Here is a 19,719-nt window from a genome sequence, read left to right as displayed (position 1 = left end):
CGTGTTATCCTTTCCTACCATCATATCAAATCCTATCAGTTTAGACTATTTTTGAGTTTTCATTGCAAAGTGGCCAACCCCTTTAATATTGACGAACCATGGGAATTGTGCAGTGTGCTGTAGATTTATCACCAGTGCCCATGTCCTATTTGAAAAACTTGGCATACAGTAGGCTAAAAATCAATGTCAGACTGGTCCCGGCATAGTTTGAAGAATTTTTCTAAGCAGAAAAATTAAAGAAATATTGCCGCCTTGCCAGTTAATGGAAATATTCATGTTGGAATATTGTCTGACTGCTTCACATGTGCGCTATGTGCACTGAAGATCATGTACACTGCACAAAAAATAAAGGGAACACCAAGATACCACATTTTAGATATCACTGAATGAAATATCGGAACTGCAAATCTTTATTCATTACATAGTGGCATGCATTGAGAACAAGAAAACACATAAATGATCAATGTAAATCAAAATTGCTGTCCCATGGAGGTCTGGATTTGGAAGGATACTCAAAATCAAAGTGGAAAATCAAAATACAGGCTTATCCAACTTCAGTGGAAATGCCTCAAGACAAGGAAAAGATGCTCAGTATTGTGTGTGGCCTCCACGTGCCTATATGACCTCCCTAAAATGCCTGGGCATGCTCCTGATGAGGCGGCAGATGGTCTCCTGAGGGATCTCCTCCGAGACCTGGACTAAAGCATCTGTCAACTCCTGGACAGTCTGTGGTGCAAGGTGACATTGGTGGATGTAGCGAGACATGATGTCTCAGATGTGCTCAATCGGATTCAGGTCTGGGGAATGGGCGGGCCTGTCCATAGCTTCAATGCCTTCATTTTGCAGGAACTGCTGACACACTCCAGCCAAATGAGGTCTGGTATTGTCCTGCATTAGGAGGAACCCAGGGCCAACCGCACCAGAAAATGGTCTCACGAGGGGTATGAGGATCTCATCTTGGTACCTAATGGCAGTCAGGCTACCTCTGGCGAGCATATGGAGGGCTGTGCGGCCCTCCGAAGAAATGCCACCCCACACCATTATTGACTCACTGCCAAACCGGTCATGCTGAAGGATGTTGCAGGCAGCAGATCGCTCTCCACAGCGTCTCCAGACTCTGTCACATGTGCTCAGTGTGAACCTGCTTTCATCTGTGAAGCGCACAGGGTGCCAGTGGTGAATTTGCCAATCCTGGTGCTTTGTGGCAAATGCCAAGCATCCTGCACAGTGTTGGGCTGTGAGCACAACCCCCATCTGTGGATGTCGGGCACTCAGACCATCCACATGGAGTCAGTATCTAACCGTTTGTGCAGGCACATGCACATTTGTGGCCTGCTGGAGGTCATTTTGCAGAGCTCTTGCAGTGCTCCTCCTGTTTCTCATTGCACAAAGACTGAGGTAGTGGTCCTGCTTCTGGGTTGTTGTCCTCCTATAGCCCCCTCCACATCTCCTGGTGTACTGGCCTGTCTCCTGGTAGCGCCTTCAGCCTCTGGACACTATGCTGACAGACACAGCAAACCTTCTTGCCACAGCTCGCATTGATGTGCCATCCTGGATGAGCTGCACTACCTGAGCCACTTCTGTGGGTTGTAGAGTTCATCTCATGCTACAAGAGTGTGAAAGCACAACCAGCATTCAAAAGTGACCAAAACATCAGCCAGAAAGCATTGGTACTGAGATGTGGTCTGTGGTCCCCACCTGCAAAACCACTCCTTTATTGTGGGTGTCTTGATAATTGCCAATAATTTCCATCTGTTGTCTATTCAATTTGCACAACACTATGTGAAATTGATTGTCAATCAGTGTTGCTTCCTAAGTGGACAGTTTGATTTCACAGAAGTTTGATTTACTTAGGCATATTCTGTTGTTTAAGTGTTCCCTTTATTTTTTTGAGCAGTATATATATTAGTGTAGGTAACTCAATAATATCTATACCCCTTAAAGATTTAAAGGGGTATTCCTATGTTTTAGTGCAGGAAATGACAGACAAAAGTAAAGGAGGTGTGATGTCTGCCTGCGGTCTGGACTGCAGCCAGACAGCACCCCGAGAAACACTGATACCCTTTACCCCTATACAGGGATCTGGATTTATAGCAGAGCCCAGGAGGCGCTGTCTGAATAGGAGCAATGACCAGAGCAGGACGGTCGCCAGAAAGGTGTTCCAATACAGGACACAGAGGCAATGATATCCGAGACTAAACCAGTCAGGCAGAAATGGTATATAAACAGTAGACAGTAGCAGAGTCAGATTCCAGGCCGAAGCCAGAGTCATAAACCAGGAGGGCAGCAGAGGTACAAAGTCGTTAGGCAGAAGCAGAGTCAGAATCCAGGCCAAAGTAAGAGTCATAAACCAGGAGGGCAGCAGAGGTACAAAGTCGTTAGGCAGAAGCAGAGTCAGAAGTCCAGGCAAAAGTCAGAGTCAGTCAAACAGCAATTCACACAGTAACACGCAGGGGAACCAAGAATATATCCGGCGGCCTGCAAGAGCAGTCCCAAGGTATTTGAGGGATCAGGTCATCCCTTACAGGCCCGTGGCCTGATGATGTCATCGGGACCGCCCCCAGGACCAGGCTGGATGGTAATGCACCAGCCCCTTCATGACTGACCGAGGAGCGAATCTTGCGTCCAGCGGACGCCTGCGCAGGAGCCTCATGGCTATCGCCGCCATCACTCGGGGTTGAAGCACAACGCCTCCCAGAGACCAAGGCCGAGACTGCAGGCCACGGGTCAGACGGTGATAGGACAGTCCGGGGCCTCCTAGTGGTCGAGGCTGGGACAGCAGGCCCTGAGTCTGACGGTGATGTGATAGTCCGGCGCCTCCTACTGGCCGAGGCTGGGACAGCAGGCCCTGAGTCTGACGGTGATGTGATAGTCCGGCGCCTCCTACTGGCCGAGGCCGGGACAGCAGGCCCTGAGTCTGACGGTGCCGTGACAGTAGGCCGGCTTGCTGTCAACTTGCCTTCTCTTTCTTGTACCAGTCTGTGATTTTTACAGTTTTCTTGTTTTTAGCTTGCTGCGTAGGGGATCGGCCACCTCTCCTGTCATGGAGCGGGGGCTGAGCATGTGCAGTTGCTATTATACATTTACACTGAGGCTAGACAGGCTCTCAGGAGTATTAGATCCTGATCCTGTATGTATATGTATTACAGGAGGTATCATGTCAACTATGCTTACTATCTCTTCCGATGGTGAAGAGGCAGGCAAAGCTTCCTCTTGTAGCGGCGTCTTTGCTCACAAAGTTCTGGCCAGGGTGTAATGATGCTGTTGGTCTGAACTAGGAGCACCCACCCCCTGCAATCAAGAAGTATGCTCCCTGGGAATCAGTGAGCTCCTGAAGAACAGTATTGATAATAATAACCCTTTCTACGGCCTGCTTTGCTTTACACAATACATAAAAAAATTCTGGCTGCCTGCACCCACCACTAGGAGGAGCTCTGTGCATGAAGATTCATACAAAAACAATTGAATCCAATGTAAGCTGTGCAAATCTCCATGCAGTGATCTCCCCCTTGTGGCTGCTGTAGGTATTGTCATAGCTGAGTCTAGTAGTAGGAGTCAGTATTGCCAGTGGAGTGATCTTCCTCAATGTTAAGTTATGCCATTTCTTCCAAATGTTATGGTAGACATTGCTAATGTACTATCTTCATGCCGTTGTGTGAGTTTGTGTGGAATGCTTCTGCTCAGTACTGCATCTCTAGTATCAATGTGATATGTTATATTAAAATGCTTTCCTTACAGGTCCATATTCAGAATGCAACCTTGGCTGGAGGGGTAGCCGTTGGAACAGCAGCAGAAATGTTTCTGACACCATACGGATCTCTGATTGTTGGATTTATTTGCGGAATAGTTTCCACCCTTGGATATGTCTACCTTATGGTAAGTATATAGGATCTGGCACTTTGAGTTTGGATACAAGAACAGTGTCTATATAACGGACAGAAACAATGTTTTTCTAAATCTAAGGCTGAATTCAGATATCGGTGAAACATGCGCAAAGTATGGACCATGATGTCAGGAGCAGCATATACGAGGCTAGTGATTTCCGGTCTGTAGACCTCTGGCAGGTCGGACATCATGGTCTGTATTTGGACCATATTTCATGGATGACTGAATTGGACCTTTGGCTGGCTACACACATGATATACACCTGCTGAACCCTCGTTTGTCCAACAGCAGTTTCTCCTAGTTTCCGCCCTTACTCATTCACAACTTGATCATTCTGCTTGCGTTTTGAATGAGGAGAGAGGTGTAAGTAGCAGTCAGATACGTCTGACATTATTATAAGAATTGATAGTACTGTTGCTTGGTGTTAACAGTTTGCAACATGGTATTTTTTTTCCCCTCATTTTTTACAGCCTTTCTTATCATCAAAACTTGGCCTCCATGACACCTGCGGAATACACAATCTCCATGGAATGCCAGGAATAATCGGAGGGATTGTAGGAGCAGTAACAGCTGCGGCGGCTACTGTCAAAGTATACACTGAGGAAGGGTGAGACATGATAAAACTGAAGAAAGCGTTGTGTTTGTCATTTTACACTGATTTCTAGCAATCCTAATGTTTATGAAAAGTCACCCCCATAATTGTAAAATCAGCATTTTAATCTTGTCTTCTCCACGCTCTGCTCTCTGGCTCCATTCTGAGGAAGCTTGCTCATCTCACTTATGGGTGTAGCGAGCGGTGGCCATAGACTGGCAGGAGCTTGAGATAAGAGGGTGTCTGTACACTAAGTACTACAAGCTCACCGCTGGTGTGGCACCCCTGAGGGCTCAGTCACCACAGAGGTACTGCACCTCCTCCTGAGGTGTAGTATTCCACTTCCCAGGTAAGATGGTAACACCTGACCAGACTCCAGCACCTACATCCAGCACAGACACCTTAGAACAGCAGAGCACCCTTTATGGCAGCTGCTTTGGTTCATAAAGGGTGCTAGGTAGTGGGTGGAGCTTAGAAACACTAGAGGGGAAAGCTGACAGGAAGTTAGATCAGAATCTCCAGAGGGGGAGAGAGACAAGGAAGATCCCTGGAGGGGGATGGAGAGAGGACGTAGTTGCAGCAGCCTCCTGTAAGCTGGAGCTGCTAGCAAGGAAAGAGGAAGAAAGAAGGATCAGTTGTTCAGAAAGAAGATAGATAAGAACGGAACGTGAGGAGGAGAGAGACTGGGGATTAGGGCTAGTGCAGAGCCCTTTCCGAAGTTCATTGCGCCAAGGCCGGGCGCCGGTATCCGAGGCTGATTATGATACTAATGATCCTGCAGCAGAAACCGGAGGAATAAGTTGTGACCACTTTATTCCCACCTAAGACTCAAAGACACAGTGGCAACGTGTGTGAGCCGGGACATGATTGTATGGAGTCCCGAAGAAGGCTACAGCCGCCTGTCTTACGAGTGGAGTTTAAGTAACATCAAGAAGGATGAACTTGAGTGTAATTCATAACTACAAGTACTTCAGATTAACGCTAGAAAGGAGACGTTCAGAAAAGGCACATTTGGAAGGGAGTGCTGGAAGGGTTAATCCATCTGCCTGGGAGTTGGCTGAGCCCCTGACCTGGAGACTGCGGCACTGAAGCGAGCACCTGTCTGTGCCAGAAACGTGAGTAAAAGAATTGGTACTGCATTCAGCTGTGTCATTGCCTTCTTCCTGCGCCAACCTACTCAGCACTGCTACATCTCTGTGTCTAAACACTACATCATCTACCTCAACATCTACTTCTGTCACTGCCCTGTGACTAATGCTCTGCCTGTGGAGAGCTATTACAGCTTAGCTGCGCCCCACCATCTGTCCCAGAGGATCTGCACTGCAGCGTCGGCTTAACACCTTCATTGCCGAGTACCACAGGTGGCGTCACAAATTATCTACCTGTAAACTTTATTCAGCTTCATTCCACCTATTTTACATGGACAACCAGGGCCACGGATCGGGTCACTGCCAACGCGACACATCCCTCTAAGACACCGGCTCGGTACCGAGTAATCCCACAGCCCTGGGGGTGATCCACTGGTCACCTCCAGTGTTGGTGCGCAAATGCAGGAACAGGAGTTTCAGTTTAGGGAGCTCTCACTGTGACAAAGCGAGCGCTGTCAATCAAGATCAGTGACAGTTCTGGATTTGCAAATCAAAGACTATGATGGTGCACTGAGCCTTTGGCTATGCCAAAGGTGCCCTGAATGTCCCTCATTTCCATTAGGATTGAAAGTGAATTTATCTGCAACACTAAAATGTATATTACTAATATGATTTTATAGGGGCTAAGTCACTTATATAAATATCCAAAAATAAAGGAGGCAGCACTCACCTTTCCGGGCATGGTTTCTTTATTCACAAGCAGGTAAAAACATTTCAGTGCAGGAGAAGAGGTGAAGACAACATAGGACTATGGCCGTTTCGCGCTACAAGCTCTTCCATGGGTCCCAGACTATGGCCGTATTCCTACGTTGTCTCCACCTTTTCTTCCACACCGCAATGTTTTTACCTGCTTGAAAGCATCAACACCCGGAATGGTGAGTGCTACCTCCTTTTTTTTTGTATATTTACTGCACTTTTTTGTGGCTGGCACCCTGTACAATGGGTTTCTCCACACCGGTTGTTTCAGGAACTGCCTTGCTCAGGTCCTTCAGGATCGGCCTTATTGCCTGGTGCTGGGCCATATTCTGCCCTCCACCCATTGATCACTTATATAAATTTTTAAGTAGCTGAATTTACGTTTAGGGAGTCACAGACTAGCTTTAGCCCCTTAAAACGGCGGCCGTTAAGGGTACTTATTCCCTCATGGCTGTTTTAAAATGACGATCATAATTAAGCCTGTATCGCCCCCATAGTGAAAAAATCTCCAGGATCTCATCTACCAGGGGTAGCTGAGACCCTGGAGAACATGATCAGGGCCAGTATTTACTGGATCACGGAAAAAGAATATGAGATTGGATGAAAAAATAGATTCTCTCTCCTCTGACATGATCTAACATGAGAGAGAGAAATAGGGCAATCGAGGCCCCCCCAGTAGTACCGGTTTCGTGATCCCCCATCCCCTCCTTTCGATGAAAGAAAATGGTGAGTCCATGCTCAGTGTGGCCGATGAGGTCTGTCTCCATGCACCAGGAACTGCTGAGATTTTTCTGATTGGTTGCTGGCTTTTGATTACTGAAACAGACCCTATCATAGTGATCAAAAGCCCCCAATATTTGTAAATATGGCGGCACTTGGGCTGTGCTTCTCTCTTCTCAAATGTAGTTGTTATTAGAGTTGAGCGATACCAGCCGATACTTGAAAATATCGGATCGGAATGGATCGGCCGATCTTAAAAAAAAGTATCGGTATCGCCGATTCCGATACCGGGAACCAATGCAAGTCAATGGGGCCAAAATATCGGAATTAAAAAAAAACCTTTCTTTCCTTGTAGGTTAATTCTACATGAAGAAAAACAACTAAGAATAATGTAGAATGTATTGTGGGAGGTGGAGGAGACATTAAAGCCATAGAGGTTTAGCCCAATCAAATGGAATAGCAGGAATTAAACTTTTTTTTTAAAGATGTTAGGAGTTACAAAGATATTGACTATGTTAGCCTCATTTATATTTTGCCAGACATGTATGTCTTCTTCTTCTTTCTTCTTCTTTCTTATTCTTCTTCCTTTTTTTTACCTTCTTCTTCTTCTTATTCCTTTTTTTACATTCTTCTTCTTCTTCTTCCTCCTTTTTTTACATTCTTCTACTTCCTTTTTTTACATTCTTCTTCTTCCTTTTTTTACATTCTTCTTCTTATTCCTTTTTTACATTCTTCTTCTTCTTCCTTTTTTAAATTCTTCTACTTCCTTTTTTTACATTCTTCTTCTTCTTCTTCCTTTTCTTACATTCTTCATATTCTTCTTATTCAACAATTATTATTCTACATATTCAACTTCTTCATCTTCTTCCTATTCTTCTTCATCATATTCTTGTTTGTGTCAGGCATTCCTGTAGTTGTTATCTGCAAAAGTTAGAAGTTTACACCTTCCGTTCTGCCTGTCACAAAAGATTTACAACAGGATTTGTCCGCGTTCAGTTTGGCCTGCAGCAGCAGGCCTTTTCCAGGGGCACCACGAGGAGGAACGGACTCACCCCCATACACTGCTTAGTCTTCTTCTGCTTATAAATAAGATAATATCATTTGCTCAGAGTATTAGTCTTATGCTTAATGTTCTTCTGCTTTGTTTTTTTTATGCTTCTTGGTCTTCTCTCTCTTGTTGTTCTGCATCTTGGTGGTTGTCTTCCTGTTCTTTGTCCTCTTGAACCAGCTGACGGTACTGGCACCGGGAGGGGCAGCAGAAGGAACAAGAGCCAATGGCACTACCGAGGACCAGCTGACGGTGCTGGAACACGGTTACTAAGCAGGAGGTACCTGTGCTACAAAGCACTACCAAGGACCAGCAGACGTTGCCGGAACTCGGATACCGAGATGGAGGCACCTAGGCCAAAGGCTCTGACGAGAACCAGCTGACGGTGCTGGAACCCGGAGGGGTAGCATAAGCTGCAAGAGCAAATGGAAATAGCGAGGACCAGCTGACAGTGCTGGCACCCGGAGGGGCAGCAGAAGGAATAAGAGCCAATGGCACAACCAAGGACCAGCTGACGGTGCTGGAACCCGGTTACTAAGCAGGAGGTACCTGTGCTACAAAGCACTACCAAGGACCAGCAGACGTTGCCGGAACTCGGATACCGAGATGGAGGCACCTAGGCCAAAGGCTCTGCCGAGAACCAGCTGACGGTGCAGGAACCCGGAGGGGTAGCATAAGCTGCAAGAGCAAATGGAAATAGCGAGGACCAGCTGACAGTGCTGGCACCCGGAGGGGCAGCAGAAGGAATAAGAGCCAATGGCACAACCGAGGACCAGCTGACGGTGCTGGAACACGGTTACTAAGCAGGAGGTACCTGTGCTACAAAGCACTACCAAGGACCAGCAGACGTTGCCGGAACTCGGATACCGAGATGGAGGCACCTAGGCCAAAGGCTCTGACGAGAACCAGCTGACGGTGCTGGAACCCGGAGGGGTAGCATAAGCTGCAAGAGCAAATGGAAATAGCGAGGACCAGCTGACAGTGCTGGCACCCGGAGGGGCAGCAGAAGGAATAAGAGCCAATGGCACAACCAAGGACCAGCTGACGGTGCTGGAACCCGGTTACTAAGCAGGAGGTACCTGTGCTACAAAGCACTACCAAGGACCAGCAGACGTTGCCGGAACTCGGATACCGAGATGGAGGCACCTAGGCCAAAGGCTCTGCCGAGAACCAGCTGACGGTGCAGGAACCCGGAGGGGTAGCATAAGCTGCAAGAGCAAATGGAAATAGCGAGGACCAGCTGACAGTGCTGGCACCCGGAGGGGCAGCAGAAGGAATAAGAGCCAATGGCACAACCGAGGACCAGCTGACGGTGCTGGAACACGGTTACTAAGCAGGAGGTACCTGTGCTACAAAGCACTACCAAGGACCAGCAGACGTTGCCGGAACTCGGATACCGAGATAGAGGCACCTAGGCCAAAGGCTCTGACGAGAACCAGCTGACGGTGCTGGAACACGGAGGGGTATCAGAAGTTACCCCTGAAAAGCAAAGTTGGCATGCCGCAAGCTGGCCGCAGTTACCGAATCACACAGTCCTACAGGGGGTGCTTGTCCTACTGGCACTATGGAACAAGCCTTTCTTACCAGAACCCGCAGTCCACATAGGAAGCACCTAAACTGCTGGCACCCTAGCCTCGGCTAACCCAACCGCAACACGACATGGCAACTTGGGGTGGCAAACTGACATTGACACTTCCCGGAAACAGCAGGCAGGGCTGGAACCAAGCTGGGCAGGAGGGAGTACCCGTGCCAAAGTCAGTTATGAGCAGCAACTGGCGATGTTGGAGCCCAGGACAAGCACTTAGCAGGCTGAGGCCTGATGTGCTGTCAATTGGGAGGCAGCAGGACAGATTGCCATCAAAACAGCAGGGGAACAGCTGACGTTACTGAACCCCACAAACACAGGAGCTAGTGTTTTACTCTGTGAAGACGGCACTTCCGAGCAACAACTGGCTGTGTTGAAGCCCAGGGACAAGCACGGAGCAGGCTGAGGCTGCATTGAAGAAATTTTAAGATCGGTTGTAGACTACTAATTTGAACCAAGCTCCACTTAGGCCTGTGGCTTCACTGATTTTCGTATTTCCCCTGTCCTCCAACCCCGCCAGTTACAGCTCCGAAGTGGCGTCTGCACAATCCACACTTGTTCCTGTGTTACAGGTGTTCAGTCCGGTCAGTTAATCCCCTGATGTGTGTCCGGCAATGTCGCCTGCTCTGTCCACATTCCCATAATGGGAATGTGGACAGAGCAGGCGACATTGCCGGACACACATCAGGGGATTAACTGACCGGACTGAACACCTGTAACACAGGAACAAGTGTGGATTGTGCAGACGCCACTTCGGAGCTGTAACTGGCGGGGTTGGAGGACAGGGGAAATACGAGAGACAGTGGAGCCACAGGCCTAATTGGAGCACGGTTAAAAATCAGTAGTGGTATGACTGTGTAGGCAGCAGGAGACTTTGCCATCTACACAGCAGGGGATCAGCTGACGTTACTGAACCCCACTGAGACACGGGAGCAAGTGTCTCTTTCCGTGTGGACGGCACTTCCGAACTACAACTGGCTGTGTTGAAGCCCAGGAAATAGGAGGGTGTAGGCAGAGGCCTACTGTATTTTGAAAGAGGTGACAGCAGGAGAGACTGCCATCCACACAGCAGGGGATCAGCTGACGTTACTGAACCCCACTGAGACACGGGAGCAAGTGTCTCTTTCCGTGTGGACGGCACTTCCGAACTACAACTGGCTGTGTTGAAGCCCAGGAAATAGGAGGGTGTAGGCAGAGGCCTACTGTATTTTGAAAGAGGTGACAGCAGGAGAGACTGCCATCCACACAGCAGGGGATCAGCTGACGTTACTGAACCCCACTGAGACACGGGAGCAAGTGTCTCTTTCCGTGTGGACGGCACTTCCGAACTACAACTGGCTGTGTTGAAGCCCAGGAAATAGGATGGTGTAGGCAGAGGCCTACTGTATTTTGAATGAGGTGACAGCAGGAGAGACTGCCATCCACACAGCAGGGGATCAGCTGACGTTACTGAACCCCACTGAGACACGGGAGCAAGTGTCTCTTTCCGTGTGGACGGCACTTCCGAACTACAACTGGCTGTGTTGAAGCCCAGGAAATAGGAGGGTGTAGGCAGAGGCCTACTGTATTTTGAAAGAGGTGACAGCAGGAGAGACTGCCATCCACACAGCAGGGGATCAGCTGACGTTACTGAACCCCACTGAGACACGGGAGCAAGTGTCTCTTTCCGTGTGGACGGCACTTCCGAACTACAACTGGCTGTGTTGAAGCCCAGGAAATAGGAGGGTGTAGGCAGAGGCCTACTGTATTTTGAATGAGGTGACAGCAGGAGAGACTGCCATCCACACAGCAGGGGATCAGCTGACGTTACTGAACCCCACTGAGACACGGGAGCAAGTGTCTCTTTCCGTGTGGACGGCACTTCCGAACTACAACTGGCTGTGTTGAAGCCCAGGAAATAGGAGGGTGTAGGCAGAGGCCTACTGTATTTTGAAAGAGGTGACAGCAGGAGAGACTGCCATCCACACAGCAGGGGATCAGCTGACGTTACTGAACCCCACTGAGACACGGGAGCAAGTGTCTCTTTCCGTGTGGACGGCACTTCCGAACTACAACTGGCTGTGTTGAAGCCCAGGAAATAGGAGGGTGTAGGCAGAGGCCTACTGTATTTTGAAAGAGGTGACAGCAGGAGAGACTGCCATCCACACAGCAGGGGATCAGCTGACGTTACTGAACCCCACTGAGACACGGGAGCAAGTGTCTCTTTCCGTGTGGACGGCACTTCCGAACTACAACTGGCTGTGTTGAAGCCCAGGAAATAGGATGGTGTAGGCAGAGGCCTACTGTATTTTGAATGAGGTGACAGCAGGAGAGACTGCCATCCACACAGCAGGGGATCAGCTGACGTTACTGAACCCCACTGAGACACGGGAGCAAGTGTCTCTTTCCGTGTGGACGGCACTTCCGAACTACAACTGGCTGTGTTGAAGCCCAGGAAATAGGATGGTGTAGGCAGAGGCCTACTGTATTTTGAATGAGGTGACAGCAGGAGAGACTGCCATCCACACAGCAGGGGATCAGCTGACGTTACTGAACCCCACTGAGACACGGGAGCAAGTGTCTCTTTCCGTGTGGACGGCACTTCCGAACTACAACTGGCTGTGTTGAAGCCCAGGAAATAGGAGGGTGTAGGCAGAGGCCTACTGTATTTTGAAAGAGGTGACAGCAGGAGAGACTGCCATCCACACAGCAGGGGATCAGCTGACGTTACTGAACCCCACTGAGACACGGGAGCAAGTGTCTCTTTCCGTGTGGACGGCACTTCCGAGCTACAACTGGCTGTGTTGAAGCCCAGGAAATAGGAGGGTGTAGGCAGAGGCCTACTGTCTTTGTAATGCGGAGACAGCAGGAGAGACTGCCATCTCCACAGCAGGGGAACAGCTGGCAGTGCTGAACCCCACTAACACTTGAACGAATGTGTTTGGCTCTGTGGAGACGACACTTCTGAACACCAACTGACGTTGTTGGAGCCCAGGATTAGGCGAGGAGCAGGCTGGGGCCTACTTGATTTTGTCAGGTGAATGCAGCAGGAGACTTGCCATCTCCACAGCAGGGGAACAGCTGACAGTGCTGAACCCCACTAACACTTGAACGAATGTGTTTGGCTCTGTGGAGACGACACTTCTGAACACCAACTGACGTTGTTGGAGCCCAGGATTAGGCGAGGAGCAGGCTGGGGCCTACTTGATTTTGGCAGGTGAATGCAGCAGGAGACTTGCCATCTCCACAGCAGGGGAACAGCTGACAGTGCTGAACCCCACTAACACTTGAACGAATGTGTTTGGCTCTGTGGAGACGACACTTCTGAACACCAACTGACGTTGTTGGAGCCCAGGATTAGGCGAGGAGCAGGCTGGGGCCTACTTGATTTTGGCAGGTGAATGCAGCAGGAGACTTGCCATCTCCACAGCAGGGGAACAGCTGACAGTGCTGAACCCCACTAACACTTGAACGAATGTGTTTGGCTCTGTGGAGACGACACTTCTGAACACCAACTGACGTTGTTGGAGCCCAGGATTAGGCGAGGAGCAGGCTGGGGCCTACTTGATTTTGGCAGGTGAATGCAGCAGGAGACTTGCCATCTCCACAGCAGGGGAACAGCTGGCAGTGCTGAACCCCACTAACACTTGAACGAATGTGTTTGGCTCTGTGGAGACGACACTTCTGAACACCAACTGACGTTGTTGGAGCCCAGGATTAGGCGAGGAGCAGGCTGGGGCCTACTTGATTTTGGCAGGTGAATGCAGCAGGAGACTTGCCATCTCCACAGCAGGGGAACAGCTGACAGTGCTGAACCCCACTAACACTTGAACGAATGTGTTTGGCTCTGTGGAGACGACACTTCTGAACACCAACTGACGCTGTTGGAGCCCAGGATTAGGCGAGGAGCAGGCTGGGGCCTACTGGATTTTGGCAGGTGAAGGCAGCAGGAGACTTGCCATCTCCACAGCAGGGGAACAGCTGACAGTGCTGAACCCCACTAACACTTGAACGAATGTGTTTGGCTCTGTGGAGACGACACTTCTGAACACCAACTGACGCTGTTGGAGCCCAGGATTACGCATGCCGCATGCAGAGGCCAATGGGCATCGGTTTTTATGGAGGTTGTGGACTACTACTGATTCTAACCATGCTCCACTTAGGCCTCTGGCTCCACTGTCTCTACTATTTACCCTGGCCTCCAACCCCGCCAGCTACATCTCTGAAGTGGCGTCAGCACAATCTACACTTGTTCCTGTGTTACTGGTGCTCAGTCCCATCAGTTGATCCCCTGATGTTTGTCCGGCAAGTTCGCCAGCTCTGTCCTCATTCCCACTACTGGTTATGGGAATGTGGACAGAGCAGGAGACCTTGCCGGACACACATCAGGGGATAAACTGATGGGACTGAGCCACAGGAACACAGGAACAAGTGTAGATTGTGCTGACGCCACTTCAGAGATGTAGATGGCGGGGTTGGAGGTCAGGGGAAATAGTAGAGACAGTGGAGCCAGAGACCTAAGTTGGGCACGGTTAAAAATCAGTAGTGGTTTGAATGTTGATGGAGCTGGTGACTCTGCCGTCCACACAGCAGGGGATCAGCTGGCATTACTGAACCCCAGTAACACAGGAGCTAGTGTGTTTCTCTGTGCAGACGACACATCTGAGCGACAACTGGCTGTGTTGAAGCACAGGGATTATAGTTCAGGTGGTAGAAAAATGAACACACCAGCAGACCTGGATACAGTTGCCAACCACTAATTTAGTCTGTAAGAGGAATGGCAAAGTCTTTGGAGATCCAGGCCTTGTTCATTTTCAGAAAAGTCAGCCGGTCAACATTATCGGAAGATAGTCGCGTGCGACGGTCTGTTAGTACACCACCTGCGGCACTAAAGACACGTTCCGATAATACACTGGCAGCAGGGCAAGCCAGCACCTCCAATGCATACTGGCTAAGCTCTGGCCATGTATCCAGCTTAGAGACCCAAAACTTGAAGGGGGAAGAGCCATCTGGGAGTACAGCGACAGGGCAAGACATGTAGTCTGACACCATCTGACGGAAGCGTTGCCTCCTGCTGACTCGAGGCGTCGCTGATGGTGTAGACAATTGTGGTGGACACACAAAACTTTGCCACATTTGGGCCATAGTGGTCTTGCCTTGTGCTGCGGCACTGCCTCTGCTCCCTCTTTGTGCAGTTTCCTCCACTGCCTCGACGCACAGAGCTGCTTTGTAAAGCACTAGCAACAATGCTGTCGGGTGGAATGGAAAACATTATGGACTGCACCAGTGACTCTTCGTACTCCCGCATTTTACGCTCCCGGTTCAACGTTGGTATGAGCCTTTGTACGCTGTCCCGGTAGCGAGGATCTAGGAGGGTGTACACCCAATAATCAGCCGAGACGAGAATGTGGGCGATGCGGCGGTCGTTTCTCAGGCACTGCAGCATGAAATCAACCATGTGCTGCAGACTCCCAACTGCCAAAGAACCGCTGTCCCCTGTTTGAGGCGTGACCTCGACCTGCTCTGCATCACCCCACCCTCGCTGTACATACTGAGTAGAGGTTTGTGTACCTCCCTCCTCTGGACAGATGTCTTCCTCCTCCATCGACTCCTCCTCATCCTCCTCACAAAGTGTCCCCTGCCTAGGCCTTTGTGAGGAAACACGTAGCGCAGACTGTCCAGAAGCAGATGGCATTTGGGACTCCTCATCCTCCACCTCTTCTGAAACCTCATCCCTTAGTGCTTGCAGTGTTTGTTGAAGCAGGCAGATAAGGGGGACAGTCATGCTGACTAGTGCATCATCTGCACTCGCCATCCGCGTGGATTCATCGAAGGCACGCAAAACGAGGCAGATGTCCTTCATAGAGGCCCACTCAATGGTGCTGAAGTGTGAACGGCGCACAGTGCGACTTGTTTGCGCCTGATGCAGCTGGTACTCCATGACTGCTGCCTGCTGCTCACACAACCGCTCCAACATATGTAACGTTGAATTCCACCGGGTGGGTAGGTCACATATGATGCGATGTTCCGGAAGGCCAAATCGTCGCTGCAGAGCAGCGAGGCGCGATCTTGCCGTGCTGGAACGTCGCAAGTGAGCGCACTCTATGCGGACCTTGTGCAACAGTGCATCAAGATCCGGATAGTCCCTCAGAAAGCTCTGCACGACCAAGTTAAGAACATGTGCCAGACATGGGATGTGTGTGAGGTTGCCTAGGCCAAGAGCTGCCACCAGATTTCGGCCATTGTCACACACTACCAAGCCCGGCTGGAGATTCGCTGGCCCAAACCACACATCGCTCTCCAGCTTGATAGCATTCCAGAGCTCCTGCGCTGTGTGGCTTCGATTCCCCAAAGAAATTAATTTGAGTACAGCCTGTTGACGTTTGGCCACGGCTGTGCTCATATCGGTCGTAACAGGCTCCTGCTCTGCTGTTTCTGAGGAACTTGAGTAGGAGGAGGAGTCTATGTGTACAGACTGGAGTCCTGCAATCCGTGGCGTTGGAAGAACACGTACAGCGCCACTCTCCAGATCCGTACCCGGCTCCACAACATTGACCCAGTGGGCAGTGAGGGAACGGTATCGTCCCTGTCCATGGTTACTGGTCCACGCATCGGTGGTCAGGTGGACCTTGCTACTAACGGCGTTTAGTAGCGCATGTTTTATTTTGCCCTCAACATGTTTCTGCAGGGCAGGGACGGCTCGCCTGCTGAAATAAAAGCGGCTGGGCACGTTGTATTGGGGGACTGCCAATGCCATTAAGTCCCGGAAGGTGTCAGTGTCCACCAGCCTGAATGACAGCATTTCAACTGCCAGAAGTTTGGCAATGCCAGCATTCAGAGACTGTGCTCGGGGATGGTTTGCCGAGTAAGGGCGCCTTTTATCCCATGCCTGTGCTACCGATGGCTGTGATGGATGGGAACGTGCTGTTATGGGTGGAATCTGACAGGGTCTCCGGACAACAGTGGCAGAGGTTCTTCCTTGGCGATCCTGTGAGGAAGCCGAACCAGCAGTGTGTGAGCTGGAGGAAGAGGGCCCAACACGAACTGAAGAGGTGGTAGGTGGTGCTGTACGTTGGCCTACGTCTTCAGGGTGTCTCTGCAACTCCAACTCGTGCTTGGTGCGCACATGTTTCCACATATTTGTGGTATTGAGGTTGCTGACATTTCTCCCTCTTTTGACTCTCTGATGACACAGCTTGCATTTGACAAAGCAAATGTCATCTGCAACTGTGTCAAAAAAGGACCACGCACTGCAACTCTTGTGAGCGCCCGGTTTGCCTTTGGAAGGAGGAATGCTCCTAACGGGTGCCGAAGTGGAGGGTACAGGCAACCAAGTCTTCCCCCTCCCTCTGCCTCCTGTTTTGGCCGGTAGGGGAATCTCTTCCTCCGAGCTGCTCCCACCACCTTCCTGTTGCTCACGCCATGATGGGTCAAGGACCTCATCATCTTCCCTCCCCTCTTCAAACAGCTGCTTCTCCGGGGTTGTCTCGCCAGCACCGTACGCACCAGAAAGTGGCAACTGAGTCTCGTCATCATCTGATGCGTGCTGAGGTGTGCTGACCATAGGCACTGGCCCACTCGCCTCTTCAGATTCAGAGGGACAAAGAAGTTGCGCATCACTGCATACTCCCTCTTCTTCACATTCAGGAATGCTGCTTGGCTGGCCCCCTCTTTCCAAGCCAACAGATTCCGAGAACAGAAGTAGAGACTGTGATGGCTCCTGTCCATGTCTCTCTGACTGCCTGGGCACTTTGGCAGGTGGTGAAGAGACAGATGGTTGCTCTTCGGTGCTCTGACCCTGAGAGGATGCGGAAGTAATTGAAGTCGATGCGTTAGCTGCCATCCATCCGACAACGGCTTCAATTTGTTCCTCCCGCAGCAGTGGGGTACGTTGAGGTCCTACAAAGCTGCGCATAAAGGACTGTTGCCTGCTAAAACTGGGGGATGCTGATCCACTGGTGCCCGCAGCAGGCCCAGAATCCCCACGTCCTCTACCTGTAGAATCCCCACGTCCTCTCCCTGCAGAATCCCCACGTCCTCTCCCTGCTGAAACTCCACGCCCACGCCCATGCCCCCACGCCTTACTCCCTGCCTTCTTCATCTTGCAAGACTGCTTAAGATAGGCAAAAAAGTACAAAGGGGGGCCTTAGTGTGCTTATTCCTGAACAGCTGGTTACAGGTACAAGAAACACTAATTTTATGAAGTGTGTGTGTGTGGACTAGACTTTAATAGGAGCTGATGTGGCCTACACAAGTTCAAAATGTAGTGTTTGGTGAACTTTTTATGTGGTTTCTTTGTTTGAAACAAACTCAAAGTATGAGAACAAAGAATTGAAACTGATAGTATCACCAACTTTTTGGAGCTATTACAATGCAGGCAGGTAACCTACAATGCAAAAGATGAGGCTCCCAAAAAATTGGGTAATACTAATCTGGCTGCGCCGGCAGGGCACAAGCCAGAAAAAAAGGCTCCTCTATCTACTCCTATATAGTGTTTGCAACCAACCAATGTTGATGGATACGGATGGATGCACACTAATAGGAGAAGAAAAAATGAGCTGCACTCAAAGACAAATATGTGTGAGGCAGTGACACACGTTGAGCGTCCTACAACCAGACGTAGCTGCAGGACACTCTACTCAGCGTGAGCTGCACTCACACACAGTCAGAGACCTCTCAGACAGCCGTCAACAGTGCAGCTAAGTGGGCACTGGCACTGACAGGCTGCAGAAAGGCTCCGCTGTGTACTCCTATATAGTGTTTGCAACCACCGTAGATGGAGACGGATGGATGCACACTAATAGAAGAAAAAATGAGCTGCACTCAAATAAAAATATGTGTGAGGCAGTGACGCACGCTGAGCGTCCTACAGCCAGACGTAGCTGCAGGACACACTACTCAGCGTGAGCTGCACTCACACACAGTCAGAGACCTCTCAGACAGCCGTGAACAGTGCAGCAAAGTGGACACTAGCACTGAAAGGCTGCAGAAAGGCTCCGCTGTCTACTACTAGTGTTTGCAACCAACGTATATGGATACGGATGGAAGCACACTAGATTGAAATTATTTAAAAAATGCAGCTCAAAAAATAAAAGATGTATGAGGCAGCAGTGATCACACTGGGTGGCCTACAGCCTGACGTGGCTGCAGGACCCACTCCACAGCGTGAGCTGCACTCACACAGCCCTTGCAGACAGCTGTGAACACTGCTGCTAGGGCAAAGAAGGCTACAGTGGTGGTTTATGTAGCCTGGGTAAAGCACTAGATGTTTGGTGGAATCGCTATTTCTAACTGTCCCTCACAGTCTTCTACAGCAGCCTGTCCCTAACTGAATTCACAGCAGAGTGACCAGAAATGGCGGCTGCGGTGGCTTTTATAGTGCATCATGACATCATTTCGGCAGCCAATCACAGCCATGCCAATAGTTAACATGCCTACATGCCTAACAGGATGTGCCCACACTTCGGAGGATTCCCATTGGCTTAATCAAAGCAAGCAGGCTCATAGCATGATGGGAACTTCCTATTCCGATTCCGATCCCGGAATCCGATATGAAAAAAGTATCGGAATTAAGTATCGGAATTCCGATACCGCTAATATCGGCCGATACCCGATACTTGCGGTATCGGAATGCTCAACACTAGTTGTTATGAGAGAAAAGAGAGAAATACTATGTCCAAGTGCTGCCCTGTCAGAGAAGAAAAGCTCACAAAAATCACATTTCTATGTCCGTGTCTACCCCCTAAACCTCATTGATGACCGCCCCCCTTCTGTTATTCTCCTTGTCTGATTAAAAATTTTAAAAAAATCTTTTTTTTCATAATTTTTTTTTTCTTTTCATTTTTTGCAGTTAGGGTTACGGGAAACAAATATCTGTATAAAAAATACTACAGTTACATTAGGTTTAGGGATAGTAATGTTAGATTAGATTTAACGCTAGTAGTGTTAGACTAGGGTTTAGGTTTTGTGTTAGGCAGAACATTTAGCATGGAGCAAGCGTACAGCCTTATTTGGTGCCGGCTGCACCAGCAGTGAAACAGAATCTGCCTTTGAAGCAGAGCAGATT

General features: G+C 49.7%; 1 protein-coding gene across 2 annotated transcripts in view; it reads left to right on the top strand.

Moving 5' to 3' along the window:
* RHCG (Rh family C glycoprotein) overlaps nt 1-19,719 on the top strand; it is a 363,392-nt gene that overhangs the window by 278,726 nt on the left and 64,947 nt on the right. For both annotated transcript variants that reach the window (XM_073568698.1, XM_073568697.1), the window contains exons 6-7: nt 3,739-3,876; nt 4,356-4,492. In XM_073568698.1, coding sequence (XP_073424799.1) covers nt 3,739-3,876; nt 4,356-4,492 — 275 coding nt within the window. The remainder of the gene's footprint in view (nt 1-3,738; nt 3,877-4,355; nt 4,493-19,719) is intronic.

The sequence above is a fragment of the Dendrobates tinctorius genome, unplaced genomic scaffold (genome assembly GCF_039654945.1).
Source record: "Dendrobates tinctorius isolate UK_male_01 unplaced genomic scaffold, ASM3965494v1 ptg000022l, whole genome shotgun sequence".
Lineage (NCBI taxonomy): Eukaryota > Metazoa > Chordata > Amphibia > Anura > Dendrobatidae > Dendrobates > Dendrobates tinctorius.
The sequence above is the reverse complement of the archived record's forward strand: the minus strand, read 5'-3'. Positions and strand labels throughout refer to the sequence as shown.